We start from the raw sequence: 18,001 nt of genomic DNA, 5'->3' as shown, positions 1-18,001 counted from the left end.
AGCTCTCTAAGAAAACCAAGTCATTGGAAATGAGCCATTTTGGAGGTCGACACTGCATAGGAGAGAACTCTGATCGATTAACACATATGTATTGTCCACCCCAGATTACTGAAATGGCTTTTCTGAATAACTTACAGCTGGGTCAAATAGCCATTGCCTAGCCACAAACCATGCATACCAAATTTGAAGATGAAAAAAGGCCTTATAGAGGATTGTAAGGTGTGGGCCAAAACTGGATTTATTTTGGAAAGTAGGTTCCAGCTTTAACTACTGAGTACTCTCTACTGCTTCAAGATTTGCCCACAATTTTAAAAAAAAGGTTATTTTGGCAGTATAATTTAGTGGTTTCTACTAAAATACTTAGTGGTTTCTATTAAAAAACTTAGTGGTTTCTGTCCAAAAACCTTGAGTTGGAAGGCCTGTTTTGTGTCAGGGTAGATTTTGAGGTCTGCATATTACTTTGTGTGCATTAATAATTATTTTACTTATATAATACCATTTAGCCAAGGATCTCAAAATACCCAATTAAAACTCCAAGTAAAATTGGTGAGGCATTTTGTGGCTATAGGCTGTGGGAATACTCTAAGGCCCTGGTGATAATGCTTCTAGAATAATTATGCTTGCATTCATTAAAATATATATTAGCAATGATAATTAGTGGTATATTTAAAATCTTGCTGTACAGCAGAAGAAATGTTAAGTAGTCACCTTTTCTACTAGTTAGCATACGCAAAAAGATGGCTCTCTTTGATTCAAGATCTGAATTTACTGCTTAATTTATAAAAAGAAGTAGACAAACCAATTTTCCCAAACAGTGTTAGCACGCCTTCTTCCGTGCCTGAGCAGAGGTAATTCTCATTTTGTAATATTTGCTCAATACTCAGAAACATTTACAAAGAAGACAGGCATGGGAATGCCTGCAGCTGGAAGAGTGTGTCATAACAAGCCCTGAATGCTGGTGTATGACATTTCAGAGAGAAAGGGGTTGCTGCAGGCCATAACCAGCGCGTCTGAGCTGGAATATGGGTAATGATGTGGAGAGTGTGGTCAACTCAGGAAGGCTTTGATTCTTGTAGGCAGGAGACTGGATGAGAATATGTGCCTATATGAGAAGCCGAACCAGTATGATTAGGTCATTTTTTCCAGAAATTTTAAATTCCACCACCGCTGCCCTCCCTTTTTTTTCCCCTTTCTGTGTCACTGAAGTCAAGCCTATATAGCACACTGCTGGGGGAGGAATCAGATTTTTGTTAATCTTCTCTCATATTCACAACAGCTAATTTTGCGTGGCACTTTACTGGCATAGTCCCAGCTGTGTAAGTTGGATTCATTTAATCAGGTTATTTACTTTTCTGTGCCATACTCTAAATGGGTAGAAGCTGCAACAGTCTAGCTGCAAGGGATACCACCATCTCTTCATGTCTCCTCATAGTTTATTAGTTAAAGGCACTGCTTTGTTACAGGCATTTTGTTATGTGCTCTCTGTTTAGAAATGAACTTTCTGCTCAGACCGATGTAGCAATCATCACATGCCATCATTGGTTTTTCAAAATGGGAGAGATTTAGCCAGATATCTTTGGCTGTAGAAATTAAACTGTATGCAGACAGGAGATAAATTTGATGGTAATGCAAATTGACTGTATCTCCTGATCTGCAAGTGTGTCATATTTACACTGATCATGCCGTATTGTAAATTGTGTTTTATGAATTGGTAATGCACAAATGTGTGTACCTTTACAGATAAATACACCATCTTTCTTGGTAAGTTGGAACTGGATTTGAAACAACAGGTTCTCAGAATACAAATATTTCCTGACATTCGGTGGTAGTTTGGCATCAGTCCTTTGGTTTTGATTCATACAGAAATGAAGTCTCATGGCAAATCTTGACTTCATACTGACCTAACATGAGGGCAAGGGAATAATACTTGTTCAGAACTATAGTTTTAAGCAGTGTTACCCTATGAGTGTTGAAAAATGCAGGACTGATCTCCTGTATACATGTGTGTATTTGTAAATAAGTAGATAAACAAATACGTGTATGTCAGCTGTTCTGTACAGGGAACCCAGATTTCATGAACTGTAAATTACTTCATTTGACCACCGAAGGTTTCCGTGAATGGTTGCATACTTTGGAGAAGATTTTATCCTGTAAATATTGGAATATCTATAAGAATAGTAAAACTTCCCCCATTCTGTTTTTATTAAAGGAAAACCACTGCAGAAGAATAAAAATCCTAGGGGACTGTTACTACTGTGTATCAGGATTGACCCAGCCCAAAACAGATCATGCCCATTGCTGTGTTGAAATGGGACTGGATATGATTGACACCATCACGTAAGTACCGTGCACAGTGAACCTGGACAGGAGTGCTACAATAACTTCTACGTGACGTTCAGGAAGTGAGTTCTCCGAAAAACAGCCATGTCTGCTAGCACTGCCCACCTAGCAATTCACACTGTTGCATTCAGATCACAAGATACTGATTTTAGGAAGGGTCATTCTAGACATTGATTGTCCACTCCATTTAATCGCTGTGAGGTAAAAATCCACAAGTATGAATATGTACAGGCACATACACGTAGTGATTAGGGGTGAGAAAGATACTGGGAAGTAATGAAATATTCCTATTGCCATTTGCCACAAAGAAAGAAGTCCAATTTCTTGTTTGACAGCGATAAACACTGCTCATTTTGCACACCAGTATGTAAACTCAAAGCCAGTCCTGGTGTATGCATGGTGTATATGTGTTTGTATTCTCAAAATGATAGCTTCTCCTTTCTGTATGTGATGTTTAAACATTTAATTTATTCTGCTTTTCAGAAATGTAATGTGAAATTCACTTTGCTGATCAGAAGACATTTTTTATGCTTGAGAGCTCTGCATTAATCATTATTTTACCAAGGTGAAAAATGTGAATGTGAGAGAACTGTGAATGAGCTTTTAGCGAGAGCTGGAGATCTATTTCATTACATAGGAGGAAAGGGATAAAGACTGGGAACTTCTGGAGGCTGTAGGAGGGAGTGCACACCTGTATTAATTGTGTATATAAATAAATACTGGTCAGGACAGTGCTATTATATTTGGAATGAGCTTGCACAAGTGTGTCACATCAGGGGCCTTAGCCTGTTGTATACTGGAAAGTGTTTGTCCGCTGTTTCCAGTAGCCAGTTATTCCTTATCTCTGTTGTCAGCTGGACTGTTAGGAATATGGAGTTGACTCAAGCTTCTGCTTCCTCTCACTTAATCCCGACATTTTTGCGTTGTATACAGAGAAGACCTGCCTTCTCTGTGAAAGCAAATAGACCACGGTGTAATGTCAATTTAAAAATGAATAGTAAACTATTTAGAATAAGAAAACATAAGGCTTATGAATTCAAATTATGCATTTTTTATTTGGAACATTTCACCTTCTTTCTTCTTTCTGATAAAGCTTTTGCCACATCATATATTTCATGTCCTCCATTTGCATGTGAGGATGTTTATGCACATATATGCCCACAAAGAAGTTGTTTTTCCAAAACCAAATTGTATTCATTTCTGGAGAGTCTTGGTGTTGTAGAAGAATGTATTATGCTCCTCTCACGAGTTCACTGTAAGTTTTGCTCGAGAGATTTGGGTTTATCTCTATGGAAGTAATGGCTAGTTGTTCAAACCCTGCTAATGCCTTAGGGGAACATGTACATTACTAGCCATTTTTGTCGTTTCATATCAACCTTAAACTTTTCTGTGAACCTGGATTCATTGAGCTTTCTTTGCAGAGGACTTGAAAGCATAGAAAAAAGGAGAGAAGTACTTAAAGAAATTGAAGGCTCATTCTCACTTCTAGTTCAATCCATCTGTTTTTATTATAATGTTCATTTATAAAATCATTCAGAGCGTGAAGAGTTGGGCCAATGAATCCATATTCTCCCTCTCATTCAATGCAAGTTCATCATCTTTGTAAACATTGTAAAATTGATAAAAGACTTTGTAATCTATGATAATATATGATAGTCTATGACCCTATAAAATCCTAAAGAACATCCTAAGTAAGTAAATGAATGTATATGTGCATTATTCCAGCAGTATATGGATAGGAGGCCTTGGCCTTTAGAAGCATAGTTAGATATACAGGCCTTGTACATATTTTCCAACTTTTTTTTTAAATCCCTGGAAAGCAGTAGCTGATGCTCTCATCCTCTTTTAAACCTAGCATTAATCTTTAATTCATTAGTTGTGCTGTGTTTCATGTGTACAAATAAGGTAGTGATATAACTGTCTGAACTTCCCTTTTTTGAATGTTTCAGTTCTACTAATAATAGAAATGAAACATGTTCCCTTTTTATGTTATCATTTATTGGCTGCTGTCATGATAACGTAAACTTGAAAAAGAAGTTGAATTAAAGAGGAAGGAATGAACTGGGACCATTCAGCCTGGAGAAGAGAAGCTCAGGGGCAGTTTTTATCAATGCATACAAATACCTGATGGGAGGGTGTAAAGAGGACAAAGCCAAACTTTTCTCGGAGCAAGAGGCAATGGGCACAAACTGAAATACAAGAAATTCCATTTAAATGTAAGAGAAAATTTTTTTTACTGTGGAGGTGGTCAGATACTGGAAAGGTTGCACTGGAAGGTTGTGGAGTTTGCATCCTTGGAGAGATTTAAAACCCAGCTGGACGCAGTCCTTGGCAACCTTCTGTAGCTGACCCTGCTCTGAGCAGCAGGAGTGGTCTAGATGATTTCCAGACACCCTTGCAGCATCAGCAACTCTGTGATTATAAGTGGATGGACTGTAGTGTGTTATCTAGACATGTTTAGTCAGAGGTTGTGGTGGCAGATAACTAACTGACAATTTCAGCGTTTGTTTTTTCAAGAATTCATAAATTGTAAGTCTTTAGTGTAGTCAGTGGTCAGAGCATGGTGAGAGAACAAGATGGAGAAGAGTCAAGGTTATGAAAGAGCACCAGATTTATTTGCGGTTGTTGAATGGCTAGAGACCTATTCTGCATCATTTGTACATAACCACAATTAATTAATCCCTTTCTGTTTTCAGTGAGGAATTAGTAGTGTGAGTAAGGACTGTAAGATCCAGGCTCAATACATATTTCTTCTCTTAGTTAAATGAATGTGCCTCTTTTGCTTATGTTAGGAAACAGGAAGATAGTGCATTCCAAGTACCATTGCCCTTGATGGCAGTACTATTTTTTTCTTTTACGGCAAGTGAAGCATCATCTGTTCAGACATTGTTGGATTCTGGGTGAGGTTCTTTTCTTGACAGAAGCGTGTGGCTAAGCCAACTGCACGAAGAGCTTCAAACCAGGAAAATAAGTTCTGCTGAAGATTAGGAAAAAACTCTTCACTTCTTCACAGAGACCAAAGTTAGAAGATGGATTCCCCAGATTAATTTGTTTGAAAATACATTGAGCAAATGAGAAGTGAAGAGCTTATGATGGTGAAGTTGGAGTGCAACATTTTCTATTGGTATGATTATTAGGTGTTGTTTATCTGTCCCATGAGATGCAGAGTCACTTTTGTTTTTAAACTAGCCCATTTCATCCAGAGTTGGATGCCAGCAGGTAGTCTTCTAAAAGTCTATTCACTTTACTGCAGAAATCAGGTCTTGGCATTGTAAATTTATGCTTGGAAGTTGTCATCCCTAGTGAAAGATTTGTCATATTACCTGGGATAAATGAATAAATAAAATCACTTGAATTGTGATTCAGCTGATGGATCTGTCAAAAGTGCCTGTCCCAGAGATATGTACCACCAAGACGTGCTTTTTCCAGGAAATGAAGGAATAGAAACTTCTAGTGGCTGGTTGATGCATCTGTGATTTGACTGTGTTGAATGTTTTAATGAATTCATGTAAATTGATACTTTCTATTCTCTTCGTGTTCTGTCTAACTGTTATTTAAGTATCCTAGAATATGGTACTGCCTATGAGTATCATCTGAGGATGTTGCCTTGCTACATTTAGATTGAGATTTTCAGAGTAATTTTCAAAGAACATTATAAAATACTTAAAATTTTCACAATTTCATCTTCCTTCTTTCTACAAAGTATTTTTTTCAAGGGCGCAGTTAAAGTTAGACCAGAATCATTATGTGAGAATCTTTTCTTTTCTTTAAAAAAACAACAAAACAGGTAGTGTTATATTCTGTTTCTATTCCAAAAGAATTTCTGCTGCCAATGAGTTTTGTGTCAGTGCTTCAGTACAGGCCAGGTGTTTGTTCTACTTCAAAGTCACTTAAACCAACATGGCAGTATTTAAGTGGGAGATAAGTGTTGGATACCACCGATGTTGCTTTCATCAGTTGAGTTTTAACTGTCAGGTTTTTGTTAGTAATATAATTAAAATGGTCATGTTCATTAGTGCCTCTAATGTGCCAGATGTTGCTCTAATGTGCCAGATGTTGTCCTCACCTTGGTTTTGATCAGTGTGTTAGGCCAAGTATGCTCTTCACCTTACTTAAATTGCTTGCCACATTTGAAGGTTCCACTCTATTTACTACAGTCTTTTACCTTCTAAATAGATATGTTAGCTAATTGCCATGTAGAAAAGTTTTGCCCAGCTACCCAAGCTCTTTCCTCTCTCTCCCATGAACTGGCTAGAGTTCTGGTTTAAGCTAGTATTATGGGGGCAATTTTATACATTCTTAATAATAGTTTGTCTTGCCTTACAGAGCATTTCATCAGGTGATATAAATTATATTAAGCAATTGTTTGGTTCAGTCCAGAAATGTAACCTCTTAGGAGATGAAATGTGATGAAATGAGGGAGTTACTTAAATGCACTCAGTAACGTCACAGGGCAAGAAGTGAACTGTAATGTTTCCAGTGGGAAATGAGGAGGGAATCTGGGTGAGCAGGATACAAATACTGGATTTGGGACTGGGCCAAAATACTGGGGTTAACATTCATAAACTTGTCAGAAGTGTAATGGGATCCTGTAATCATTCATGTTGTCACATAAACTGTACATTTTCACAATACCCCTTCCCTTGGTATCTTACTAGGATGCCATTTTGATACCGACTCAGAGGGAATTGCTCCACTAGCTGTATCACGGGCTATGTCTCCATTAGCAGGTGGCATGGCACATCTGTAGATCACAGCAGCTGCTGCTGACTACTTCAGTTTAACCTAAACGTATTACACTGGGGGAGGAGGGGGAGGGTTAGTTTGGAATAGGTCTCGTCTGGCCCCCGGATTGAATGTTGCTACTGCATGTGGGGTTTGAAGAGGTCCAAAGGAAAGTGTCCCTGAACCTTTGCTTCTTGAAATCCAGGCACCCCAGTGGGGTCTGTCAGCTTTTCTCTGTGTCACATAGGTGAGCTTATCCCATACAGATGACTCCACCTAATATGGATGACACCACCGGTCATCCATGTAAGACCTCACAGATGGAAGTTGGGCTTATTTTGCACCTGCACATTGTGTTGCTGCTTGGTTGCATGGGTCATGGTGGAGACTGATGCTTGAACTGTCTGCTTCCTATGGGTCGTGGTGGAGACTGATGCTTGAACTGTCTCCTTCCTATGGGTCATGGTGGAGACTGATGCTTGAACTGTCTGCTTCCTATGGGTCATGGTGGAGACTGATGCTTGAACTGTCTGCTTCCTATGGGTCATGGTGGAGGCTGATGCTTGAACTGTCTCCTTCCTATGAGTTTGGTCACCAGCTGACCAAAGGCACTGGGGAAGGGACAGGAACTACAGCAGCCAGTTTGAGGAAGCCCAACTGAAATGTCAAGTTTTCCCACGTGATTTTTTTGTCTGAGGAAGAAGACAGAAACACTAACTTTCCTGACGTCAACACTGTTGATGCTTTTCCCCTGGTCCTCCAGAGGTCCAGGGCCTGGGAAAGTTTGGACTGGCAGGAGCGAGTTGACCTTGAATTCTGGTAGAACCAGCAACTGCATTTTCAGCAGTGGAGAAAGCTGCCTACCATTGATGAAGGCTTAGTCAGCTTGCACCTCTGCGAAAGGGAGCCTCTTGACTGCTGAAGCCATCAGATCTTCACAGCCCTGGCTCTCTGCTGCTGTGCTCCAGGTGAGCAACGTACTGGGAAAACATGCAGCTCTGCTCAATATATTTAAAAAAAAAACACACCACAAAAACCCAAACAAACCAAAAATCCCCAAACCTGACCTGGAGAAACAGCTGCTGAAAACAGGACAGCAAAGGTTTTCAGACAACGAAACTTAATTGCCCGAGAGGCCTAACATGGCCGCCAAACCACAGAGAGGGCGAGGGGCCTGGCCTACGGGCGCTGTGGGGCCATGGCCAGCAGCCTCTCCTGCCGCGGCCTGCCGGGCTGGTAGAGTGCTCCGTAGAAGGAGAGTCTTCGTCACCAACGTCTGAGGACTGACCGAGTCCTGACGCAGTTGAAATGGAGCTGACACAGAAGTGCGTAGGGAGATGGGCGACATTACAGGGCACCGTCATCTTAGAACCGTGCGTATAGAAAAAGCGAATGTACGGAACTGAACCAAGAATCTGGTCTATGCCTTTAACTGGGAAACATCTATTTCTGTGCAGATATTTTTGGACCTAAAGAAAAGCCCTAAATAACTTATAAGAAATGGGATGCAGAGCCCTTTTTTTTTTCCTTCAAATGCAGCACAGGTCTGGAGCTGTTCTGCAGATGATCTAAATGACTTTGATGGTTTGTAGCAGCACATGAAATATTTGTAGCTAAGGAGAGAACTAAAATTTAAAGGCTTGGTAGGGTACTTGAGCTGTCAAGGAAGATGGTTATCTTATTAGTCACTTACATAGACTCTGCACACTTCTAGTTTAAAAAGAAAATATTTTTCAATTTCCATTTGTTTCTGGGCCTACTTTTGTGTTAACATTTGGAAAAGTTTTGAGTATACTATATCTGAATCTAGAAGAGAGTAAGTTGTAATGAATAATTTATTTGAGAAACTTCTTTATCCTATTCATGGCTTGTTTGTGAAGTGCTGGTATTTTTTTCAGAAATGTATTTATAATTTAAAATGCATCATTGGACACTTATGTGATAATGTAGTGCAGAAATGTTGATGTTGCTGGGGAATACGATTATGGTACTGCTCTGATTTTATACTTGAAGCCTGTTCTTTGTATATTACTTAACATTCCTCATTTTTGATAGTTCAGTGGGGTATATTCATAGAAATTAACTGCATAAAGGTCACACAGGTATTCAAGGTAAATTCAGAAAGTTTAATGAACTGTTGATAAGCTTTTTTGCCTACTCAAATTTAATAATGGTGAAAACACCCCTGAAACACACTCTAGTTTCTGGGGAAAATGTAAATGAGTTCTCAATTTAAATTTTTTTACTGAGTGACTACTTCTGGAAATCTTTTGTTCAAAACATGAACTGTGAGATTCTGCTTTATGGTTGATTGGTACATTATACAGTCCAGCTTATTTAACAAGGAATATGATCGGCCATGTTATATTTCTCTGCTCATTTCCTTTTGTTTACTTTTTGTTACGCTATTTAAATTTCTAAAAGCAGATGACATTTCCCCCTCTCTCTCAAGCCAGTTGGGATAAAGCAAGGTCAAATGTTTGGGGTGGTCTTTATCAATGTCTGAGTTTCACTGTCTTTCCAGTTACATTTAGCCTGAGATTTTATATACTGTTTTAAATGGGAAAAAAACCCCCAACATTCATTTGCAAACAGAGAAACTCACACACTTGCAGGCTTGGCGATGAAGATAATTATGTAGGTACTTAGTTATGCAGGAGAACATAGACAGGCAAGCAAGGTGTAATCCTGAAGGGCTTTGGTTTGCAGTGTATGGTCTTGCTGTAAGGTCAGTCTGTTAATGGCACAATACACACGCACAGGTGAAGATACAAAGGTTAAGTTATCATTAGGTGGCTTATATTATTAGCTCCTTTCGTTTCCTCAAGGCTTTGTCAAGCAGACAGTGTGCACAGCAAGCCCTGTAACACTCAAGTCCTTTTAGGACTTCTTGGAGTCATTTTTGAGGCTTGACTGGGAACAGATACTGAATAAAGGAAAGCTGACTTGCAGTGAGTAGAAATGGAACAAGGAAATATTTAATCTTTCAGAAAGCTGTGCATAAGGCTTTCTGTGCTGTTGCATAAAATATGACTGAAAAATGTGGTATGCCCAGATTCCCTATGGGGACAAAAGATATCTCCACATTACTCACATTAGTGATGGCCGACATGCTATATACTTCAGCACTTCATGGCTGCAGAGTTCCTTACTTAAGTTGAGGCCAGGTATCTTATGCTGCTCACCCCACATCTTGACCTATGCTGCCCTTTCTGTTAATTGTACTTAATCAAGTACAACTATACAAGAGACAAATACAGTAACTGCTCCTGAAAGAGTTGAAGAGTCCTCCTAAAGACCTCTCTGCCAAATCCAGTGTAGCCGGATGATACTTTAGAAAATATATTAGTCAATGAAGATCAAGGGAAAATTATAGCCAGAGCCTCAGTATAAGGTCTTCTCCTGTTAAATGCATTGGAAAATTTAAATTTTAAAAAACTAATGAAAATCAAGTCCATTTCATTTATTTACTGATATTATCTCTTTTTAGACTGCAACTTAACTGTGGAGTGCCAGCTCTCTCTGTAACAGAAAGAGCTACAAATATTTATGCGCAGTGTTATCTCTGCATGTAATGTGTAAGACTATTAGCTTCAAGGCTCCTTTTTGGTGTTCACAAGTCCGTGCAGGGTGTGAGTTACATCATGTCCCGCATTCACAGAAATGAAGAATCCTTCCTTACTGTGGCACCAAAATTAAAAATGCTTTTTACTAATGACTTTGTCAATTAATTCTTCCTTTCCCAGCTACACAGTGAAAAATCTCTGAAGGTTAGATTTCATTTACAGGTGCAAGTCCATACTTAGCAGTGGTTTCTGTGCCACTCTTGCAGGAGCTTTGGAAAGACATTAGTGTTTATGAACATTCTTCATCTGCTGTCTTGCACTGATTGATTGGTTTCATCATTTTCTTTGCCCTGTACTCCTGTAACTGGGTAATTGAACTGATTAGAACATAGTAGAGTGGAGTCATTGCTTATCCATTTACCTTCTCAACTAGTACCTCTTCATACCTCTTTTCTCACAGAAACTGTAGAAGTGTTTAAATATAAGTCTGTGTCCTTTCAGTCTCACCATAGAAAATGATGCTTAGCTGAGCATACCATAAAGGTAAAGGTGCGGAACAACTCTGTGTGATTACTAGTAGTTGCAATAGTTTCCTAGCAGTAGCATAGGGTGAAAATATCAGTTGAAATAATATCATTAAATACTAAATAAGTATCATTCAAGACTGACAGTCTGAGAGACTTGGGGAAAATAAATGTTAATTTTTAACTGAGTAGGTTTTCATTCAAGTGGAATTTTAATTAAATGGTGAACTTAGAGAACATCACAAATCTAAACTGTGACAACATAAATAAGACAATAACTTATTAAATATTTTGATTATTTTTTAACCCTCTGTGCTGCACAGAGAGGAAGTGTTAGGGTCCATATCAGATTATGTTATATTATTTTAATTACAAATTAAATGTTTTACACTATTACCTTGAGATCAAGCCACTGCAAACAAAACAAGTAAGGAAAAGAAAGTATTATTTTGATATTAAAGATGGAGAACTGAAGGAGGATAAAATTAGTTTGAGTCACAACAAACTGTGGTAAAAGAGGAGAGAAATTAAATGTTAAGTCTTGAGTGACTCAAGCTTATATTTTACTCACAAGACCAATCTTTTCCTTAGTGTTTAATATTAAACTACTTCATGATGAAATTCAGTTAGCCCATATAGGATCAAGCATGATCTTTATGAGTGAGGTCGGGGGGGGGGGGGGGGCGGGGGGCGGGGGCTAAAAAAGATTTAGAGAAAAATCTACCAACCAGTAAACCCAAGGCTAGGGTAAGGAGAAACATTAATAGAGATTTTTTTGGTAAAAAGAAGAAGCCAGGTAGTCCATTTTAATACTGAGTTGAAAGCAGTCTGGAGTAATGGTAGAATTGAAACCTGTTTGCTTACCTACATGTCGATTTAAAATTAAACTGAATAAGATCGTTTAAAAAAAAATCTTCTTTTGATTCCAACAATTGCACTGTGGTTGCTTGTCATCCTGCTGAAATAAATATGCACTGGGAAACAGGAACATTTATGACCAAAAAAAGTAAATATGTGAGATGCAAGATAAACAGGGAAATGCAGAAGTTAAGCTGGCTGTCTCTGAGTTATTTGAGTTACAGCCAGAAAGTTCTTTGTTTATCTCCCAGTAAAATATCTAAGTTTCTGTAGGACGATGATAGCAAATACTGCAAAAGTGGCAAATAAAACCTAAAAGTTATATAGTCTTGGGGAAGTTTTGTGACAAAACCATTTACTACACTTCCTTTATTGTCATTTTTTTCTTTTTTTCTTTTATTAAATGTAACAAAACATAACCTTTTCTGGGTTTCCTTGAAACCTGGAAAATTAAATTTGTATGTATTACGTCAAAAAATTTAGAAATACTAAGATCTTGGTTCAACAGTAATTAAAATATGACCAAGAAAATTATTCCTTTTGAATTACAATTGGGGCTTTGAAACTAGTGAACAAAAAGAACAGTACCTGAATATATAATTTGAGATTTTTAAAAGATCCTGTCTATTCAGTCATGTATATATATATGTTAACTTTGGGGGAAGGAGAGAAGAAGAAAATCAAGAGCAATGTCATTGTGTAAAGACTAATATTCTGATGCTGTGTATTCCAGGTCTGTTGCAGAAGCCACAGAGGTTGATCTCAACATGAGAGTTGGATTGCATACAGGCAGGGTGCTTTGTGGGGTCCTGGGTCTCCGAAAATGGCAATATGATGTCTGGTCAAATGATGTGACTTTAGCTAATGTAATGGAAGCTGGAGGACTGCCTGGGTAAGTCTGAGAAAGAACCATAGAAAAAGAAACAGAAACCTGTATGGGTGAAGAACTTAACTCCTTCTTTAAGGCATTTGCACTGTAATTGCTATTGATAAGAAGGGTTGTGTTTGGTAAGAGCAACTAACGTACTATCTGATTTATCCTGTGGATTTCTCCAAATGATCTTGATATTTACATTAGTAATAGGTTAGATTAGAAGCAAAACATTTCCAGATAAAATCCTCATTAGAAGCTGCCAAATATAAAGAGTAGGAATGAGGCAATGCTGCAGATGTAAGAATGCTAGACTTTCACCACTTCGTGTTATAAAAATAAAACCCTCTAGTTATTCCAGGAAATGCTCACCCTTGCACCTCTACACATGTGGGGAGGGTGTGCCTTACTGCTTTTACATTGCAAGATTTCCAACACTAGTAGTATGCTATAGAAAAAAATACCTGTTTATGCACTCAGATATTGATGGTGTCTGTGCAAATGATACAGGAGCACATAAACCTGCAGCCAGCTGGTGGGGCACCTGCTGGAGTTTTAAGTACTCCTTGGACCCAGTTCAAAAGCACACAGTGTACTCTCGCAAAGGGGCATGGGTGTGCTTCTGTGTGCAACTCACATTGGACTGGGGCCTACCATCCTCTGTTGGATTTTTAGAAGAACATGATTTGCTGAACAGGGGGACGATAGAACCTCTTAATCTTTGTGGTTAAGATGAGTGAATTTCTGATTGTTACGTATGTCTGCCTTAGGCAATTTTGGCAGTGTATTTTGTATGTTCCTTACCTTAAGGGTTTCCAGTGAAAAAAATCTGAACACATGTTTAATAGAGGAAAAAGAAGTTTCTTCTTTATGCACAGGAGAGATTCAGAGTGTGAAGTCACAAGTTTCAAACAGCAGGATGTTTTTCCAAGCAGGCAGTGAGGCAAACACTTAAGAAAGCCACAAAATGTAGAAGATGATGTGCAGACTTTCACTTTCTACAAATCAACAAATCTGCACGTGTTTGGATGGTCAGCAGTGATCTTGCTGTTCACTCTGCTCAAGTTTAGAAAATGCATGTAATAGAAATATTTCTATGTTCTATTTGGCTGAAAAAAAAAACCAAAACAAAATGATTTTTTTACATCAAAAATCGGGGTTCGCACATAAATTGACCTCTCTGTGATCTTCTACACAGGAGTGTATTTCAGGAGCAACTAGCTCATAATGTATCTGTGCTTTAAACAACAATGTCCTATTTTTCTCTGCAGGAAAGTTCACATTACAAAGACCACCTTAGAGTGCCTAAATGGGGACTACGAGGTAGAACCAGGATATGGTCATGAAAGGAATAGTTTCTTGAAGAAGCATAATATTGAAACATATTTTATTGTGCCATCTCATCGTAGGAAGGTAAGCTCCACGAATTCTAGCTTATTCTGTGATATGTTTTTGTAATTTAATAACTGATCTGTGATATTCTGAAAGCAGAGGCAATACTGGTATTTCTTATTTCTAAAAGCTCTTCAAACACTCTTGAAATTAGATGTTCTGGTTTTGACTGAGGCAGGAATGCTAAAAAAGCTAACCTTGAATGTTACATAGAGAAGATGATCAATTTACTTCTAAAGTTAAAAATAAAACAATTTTTCCCTTTACCTCCCCAAAAAGAAAACTGTTCTTTTATTCAGATTCTGTAATTATTCTATCAGAAACTATATGATATATTACTCCAAAAATTTAATTCACTCTTCCCTTCATCCTCCCTTCAAAAGGGTGTTTCAGAATATTAATGCTAACATCTTGGCTATTTTTCTTCTAGTTTTCTTTACTCTTTCATTTCCCATGCCATTTTACCCATGCTTTCCTTTCCACTCCTACAACCACTTATGGTACTGGTGGCTCCTTTACTGGGCCTGGAGGATTCCTCAATGAATAGGCACAGAAAAAGCAGCATTTACAGACATGTCATGCCCACAGCAGAAAAGTTAGTGAATTGAATTCAGCAGTGATTGAACTAACATCCCCTGGAAGTCTGGAAAAGCTGCCATGTTGCCAAGCTGTACAACACAAGCCCTTTTATCCAGGTCAGAGGAAGAGGCTGCAGTCAACCATCCTGCTTTCGAATTTATATACCACTGTACCACAGATCAGGTATTTATGCTGAAGCTGAGTAAATTTTCTAAGATTACTGCAACAAGTAATATATCCTGTGTCCAAAACACGCGTGGTTTTTCCTCCTGCTACATTGAGCTGCTCATGACAAATTGAATGTTTTCCTTGCTTGCTCTGTCACCTCAGACTCCCACAATGATTTTGGTCATCCCTTTCTTATCTTAGCTGGCCTTCCCTCCAAATTTTTTTAAGCTCCCCTCTCCCTTCAGCTTCTTCCTTTTGTCAGACCCCTGAAGTTCTACTGAGGAAAGAGGAGTAAGTCAGCAGTGCTGTTGAGGGACAATAACGTTTTCTGCCCTTTTCTTTTTGGGGGAGAACAGAAAATGGAAAGTGTGGAAAGAATAAGGTGAGAGAAGATTTTAGCTCATTTGAGCTGGAACTTCATTTCTTAGATGTTGCTCAGGATTTAGCCACCCCTGATGGAGATAGATGTGACTCCTTGTTCTAACCAGATTGTCAGGATAAGGAGAACAGCGGCCCAGCACTGTGATGGCAATATCTTGAGTCTCAGCATGCGGTGAAGATGGTGACAGTGGTTTTCCAACAGGTTCATTTATAGTTGCACCTTTCTTCCTCAACCAGTTACTAAGTTTAGGGCAGTTCTATTACAAAATGTTGTTGACCTCAATAGGGGTCTTGAAAGTCCATAATCATCATTTAAACATATTCAGTTTGTTCCAACATTTTCCACATCAAATGAAGCTTTATCTTAGAAGTTATCTGCCATAACAGTTTACAGGCCAAGAGGAACTTTATTGCTCTTTATCTCAGCCAGAAAACTTGGGATACAAACTTTTGCACCCTTAACTTCTGAGACTCTGCCCAAACAACTTTCATTCAGGGATTTCACCTTTAGAGGGAAAATTGTAATACCCAATTCTGAAAGTAAGTATGCAAACAATACAGATGAGGTTTTAAAGTGATGTCAAAGCTCCATGCTTGAGGGTGTTAGCCAATGGATGTTTGAAAAAAATGTAACCAGGGGAGAACAGGTCATCTTGAATTCCATACCTGCAGTCAGTTTCTTGGTCTGAATTTGATGACTCAGGGAGGTTTTATGGGATGTTGGGAGTCCAGTCACCAGCGGAATTTGATTCTGGGAGTGAAAATTCCTGTTGTTTTACCCCGGAAAGGATGCTGCAAGGGTGTGTTTTTATGCACCTCCTCTAAAGCATCTTGTTATTAGAGATATGGAGTGTTCTCATCTGCTGTGAAAATGATGCAATCTCACATTTTGTTCTTCTGCTGGTATATATGATTAGATTTGGGTTTAGGTGGTATGAAAGAAAACAGGTAGAAAACCAGTGGGCTAGAGATTCTGTTTTGGCAGTCACTGAGATTTTTCTGGTGGCTTTCTTGAAAGGAAGATCAGTTCCTAAATGAATTAATCCCAATAAGGAAGAAAACATGAGGGAGGGTTTAATTAAGGTAGATGTGTTGCTTATTGCTGTTAGATTTGTTTGTCTTGGTTTTCTGCTGTTTTCACTCCTATAGCATTATGTATAATTTCATTTCCTATGTTATTATGTATCAGGTTTCATTTCATATTGAGAAAAGAAATAGCTGAATTTCAGGAAATTGTTGATAGGTTGGTGCACAGAGACAAGTAGAAAGAGGATAAATATGGCTATTACATATAGAAACTGTGTTGTGTCAACTCCGCTGCATAAACTAGCGATTGAGGAACAGAAGCTTGACATTCACATATTAAAGTAAACCAGGTCAATGCGTGTTTAATGTGCAAGGATGAGAGCCTACTACTGTGTGAGCACACATTTCTTTGTCTTTACAAGATTGCTGAGAAACTACTGGTGATTGCTGATAAACGACTGATTGGTTTGTCATCAGCTACACAAACCAAATGCCATCTTACCCAGGGGTGTCACTGCTGGGTTTGTGGAAGTGGCAGGTGCTGCAGTACAGCTTGGCTAACGACATTAGCTCTCCGACATGCATCAATGGCATGTCAGCCAAACTGGCAGAGGAAACACTTCATGAATTTTACTGGTATTGACTGGCTTCTCCACTGGGCTCGCAGATCAATCAGCACGTCACTTTGCTGTTTGTCACAGTACATCACAGCTGTCCCCAGTCTCCGTATACTTGCATACTGATCATTGGACCACGAGCTACATAATAGTATATTTACCTTCAAAATAAACACCTGCTGTCCCCTCCTACCCTGATTCAGTCATTAACTCTTCAGAGACGTAGAAACAGAACGCTACCCATGAAGCACAGACAAGATGGAGTTTCTTTAGGTGAATTCAGGTATCTGTTGGTTTAATATTGTATTCCTTCCTCCGGAGCCTCAGTAGCTGAAATGCAGACACATTTTTTATTCTTTATGCATCATCTCTGACATTAATATGAACTGACTTTAGCAGGTACGATGCCAAGAGGAATGAAAATCAATGTTACAGCAACAGATGGCCAAGAATCTGTGAATTTGAAAGGTAAATAGGCCCACTTAGGTTTTTTAAACATTTTATTTATTTATTTAGAAGACACATACCCCACATTCTTCCATATTTGGTCTGACAGGAAGATCGTTCATCACAAATATTGCCCAAGCCAAGAATGAGAATAACAGCATAAGACAACTCATTCATGTACCAGTTACATTTTAAATGCGAACAAATTATAAAGTATTCTCAATTTTTTTAATCTTTTATTGAATCAGCTAACAACCACAATTTTGTGATCTGATTGCTAAGTTGGTGTATAAGCTAATAAGTAAAGCACTTCTAAGTGACAACTGAGGGAATACTTTTCTTTTTGTTTTGTTACAGTTTTTATTTTGGTAGAGATTATATTCATCTATCATTATTATTATTATTATTAAGCAATAATTATGCGTGTTTGACTGGATAACATTCAGCTTCTAAACAGACTTAAATAATTCATCTGATTTCCAAAGGCATACGGAACTTTTTTTGAAT

General features: G+C 38.4%; 1 protein-coding gene across 4 annotated transcripts in view; it reads left to right on the top strand.

The window, feature by feature from the left end:
* The window catches only part of ADCY1 (adenylate cyclase 1), a 498,640-nt gene that overhangs the window by 96,288 nt on the left and 384,351 nt on the right, over nucleotides 1–18,001 (top strand). For all 4 annotated transcript variants that reach the window (XR_007508915.1, XR_007508916.1, XR_007508917.1 and 1 more), the window contains exons 5-7: nucleotides 2,210–2,337; nucleotides 12,747–12,905; nucleotides 14,156–14,297. Coding sequence is in view for 1 of the 4 variants with exons in the window: in XM_049823805.1 (XP_049679762.1) it covers nucleotides 2,210–2,337; nucleotides 12,747–12,905; nucleotides 14,156–14,297 (429 nt within the window). In the remaining 3 variants the exon portion in view is untranslated. The remainder of the gene's footprint in view (nucleotides 1–2,209; nucleotides 2,338–12,746; nucleotides 12,906–14,155; nucleotides 14,298–18,001) is intronic.

This window comes from Accipiter gentilis, chromosome 20 (genome assembly GCF_929443795.1).
Source record: "Accipiter gentilis chromosome 20, bAccGen1.1, whole genome shotgun sequence".
Taxonomy (NCBI): domain Eukaryota; kingdom Metazoa; phylum Chordata; class Aves; order Accipitriformes; family Accipitridae; genus Astur; species Astur gentilis.
Note: the sequence above shows the minus strand (reverse complement) of the source record. Positions and strands in the feature narration are given on the sequence as shown.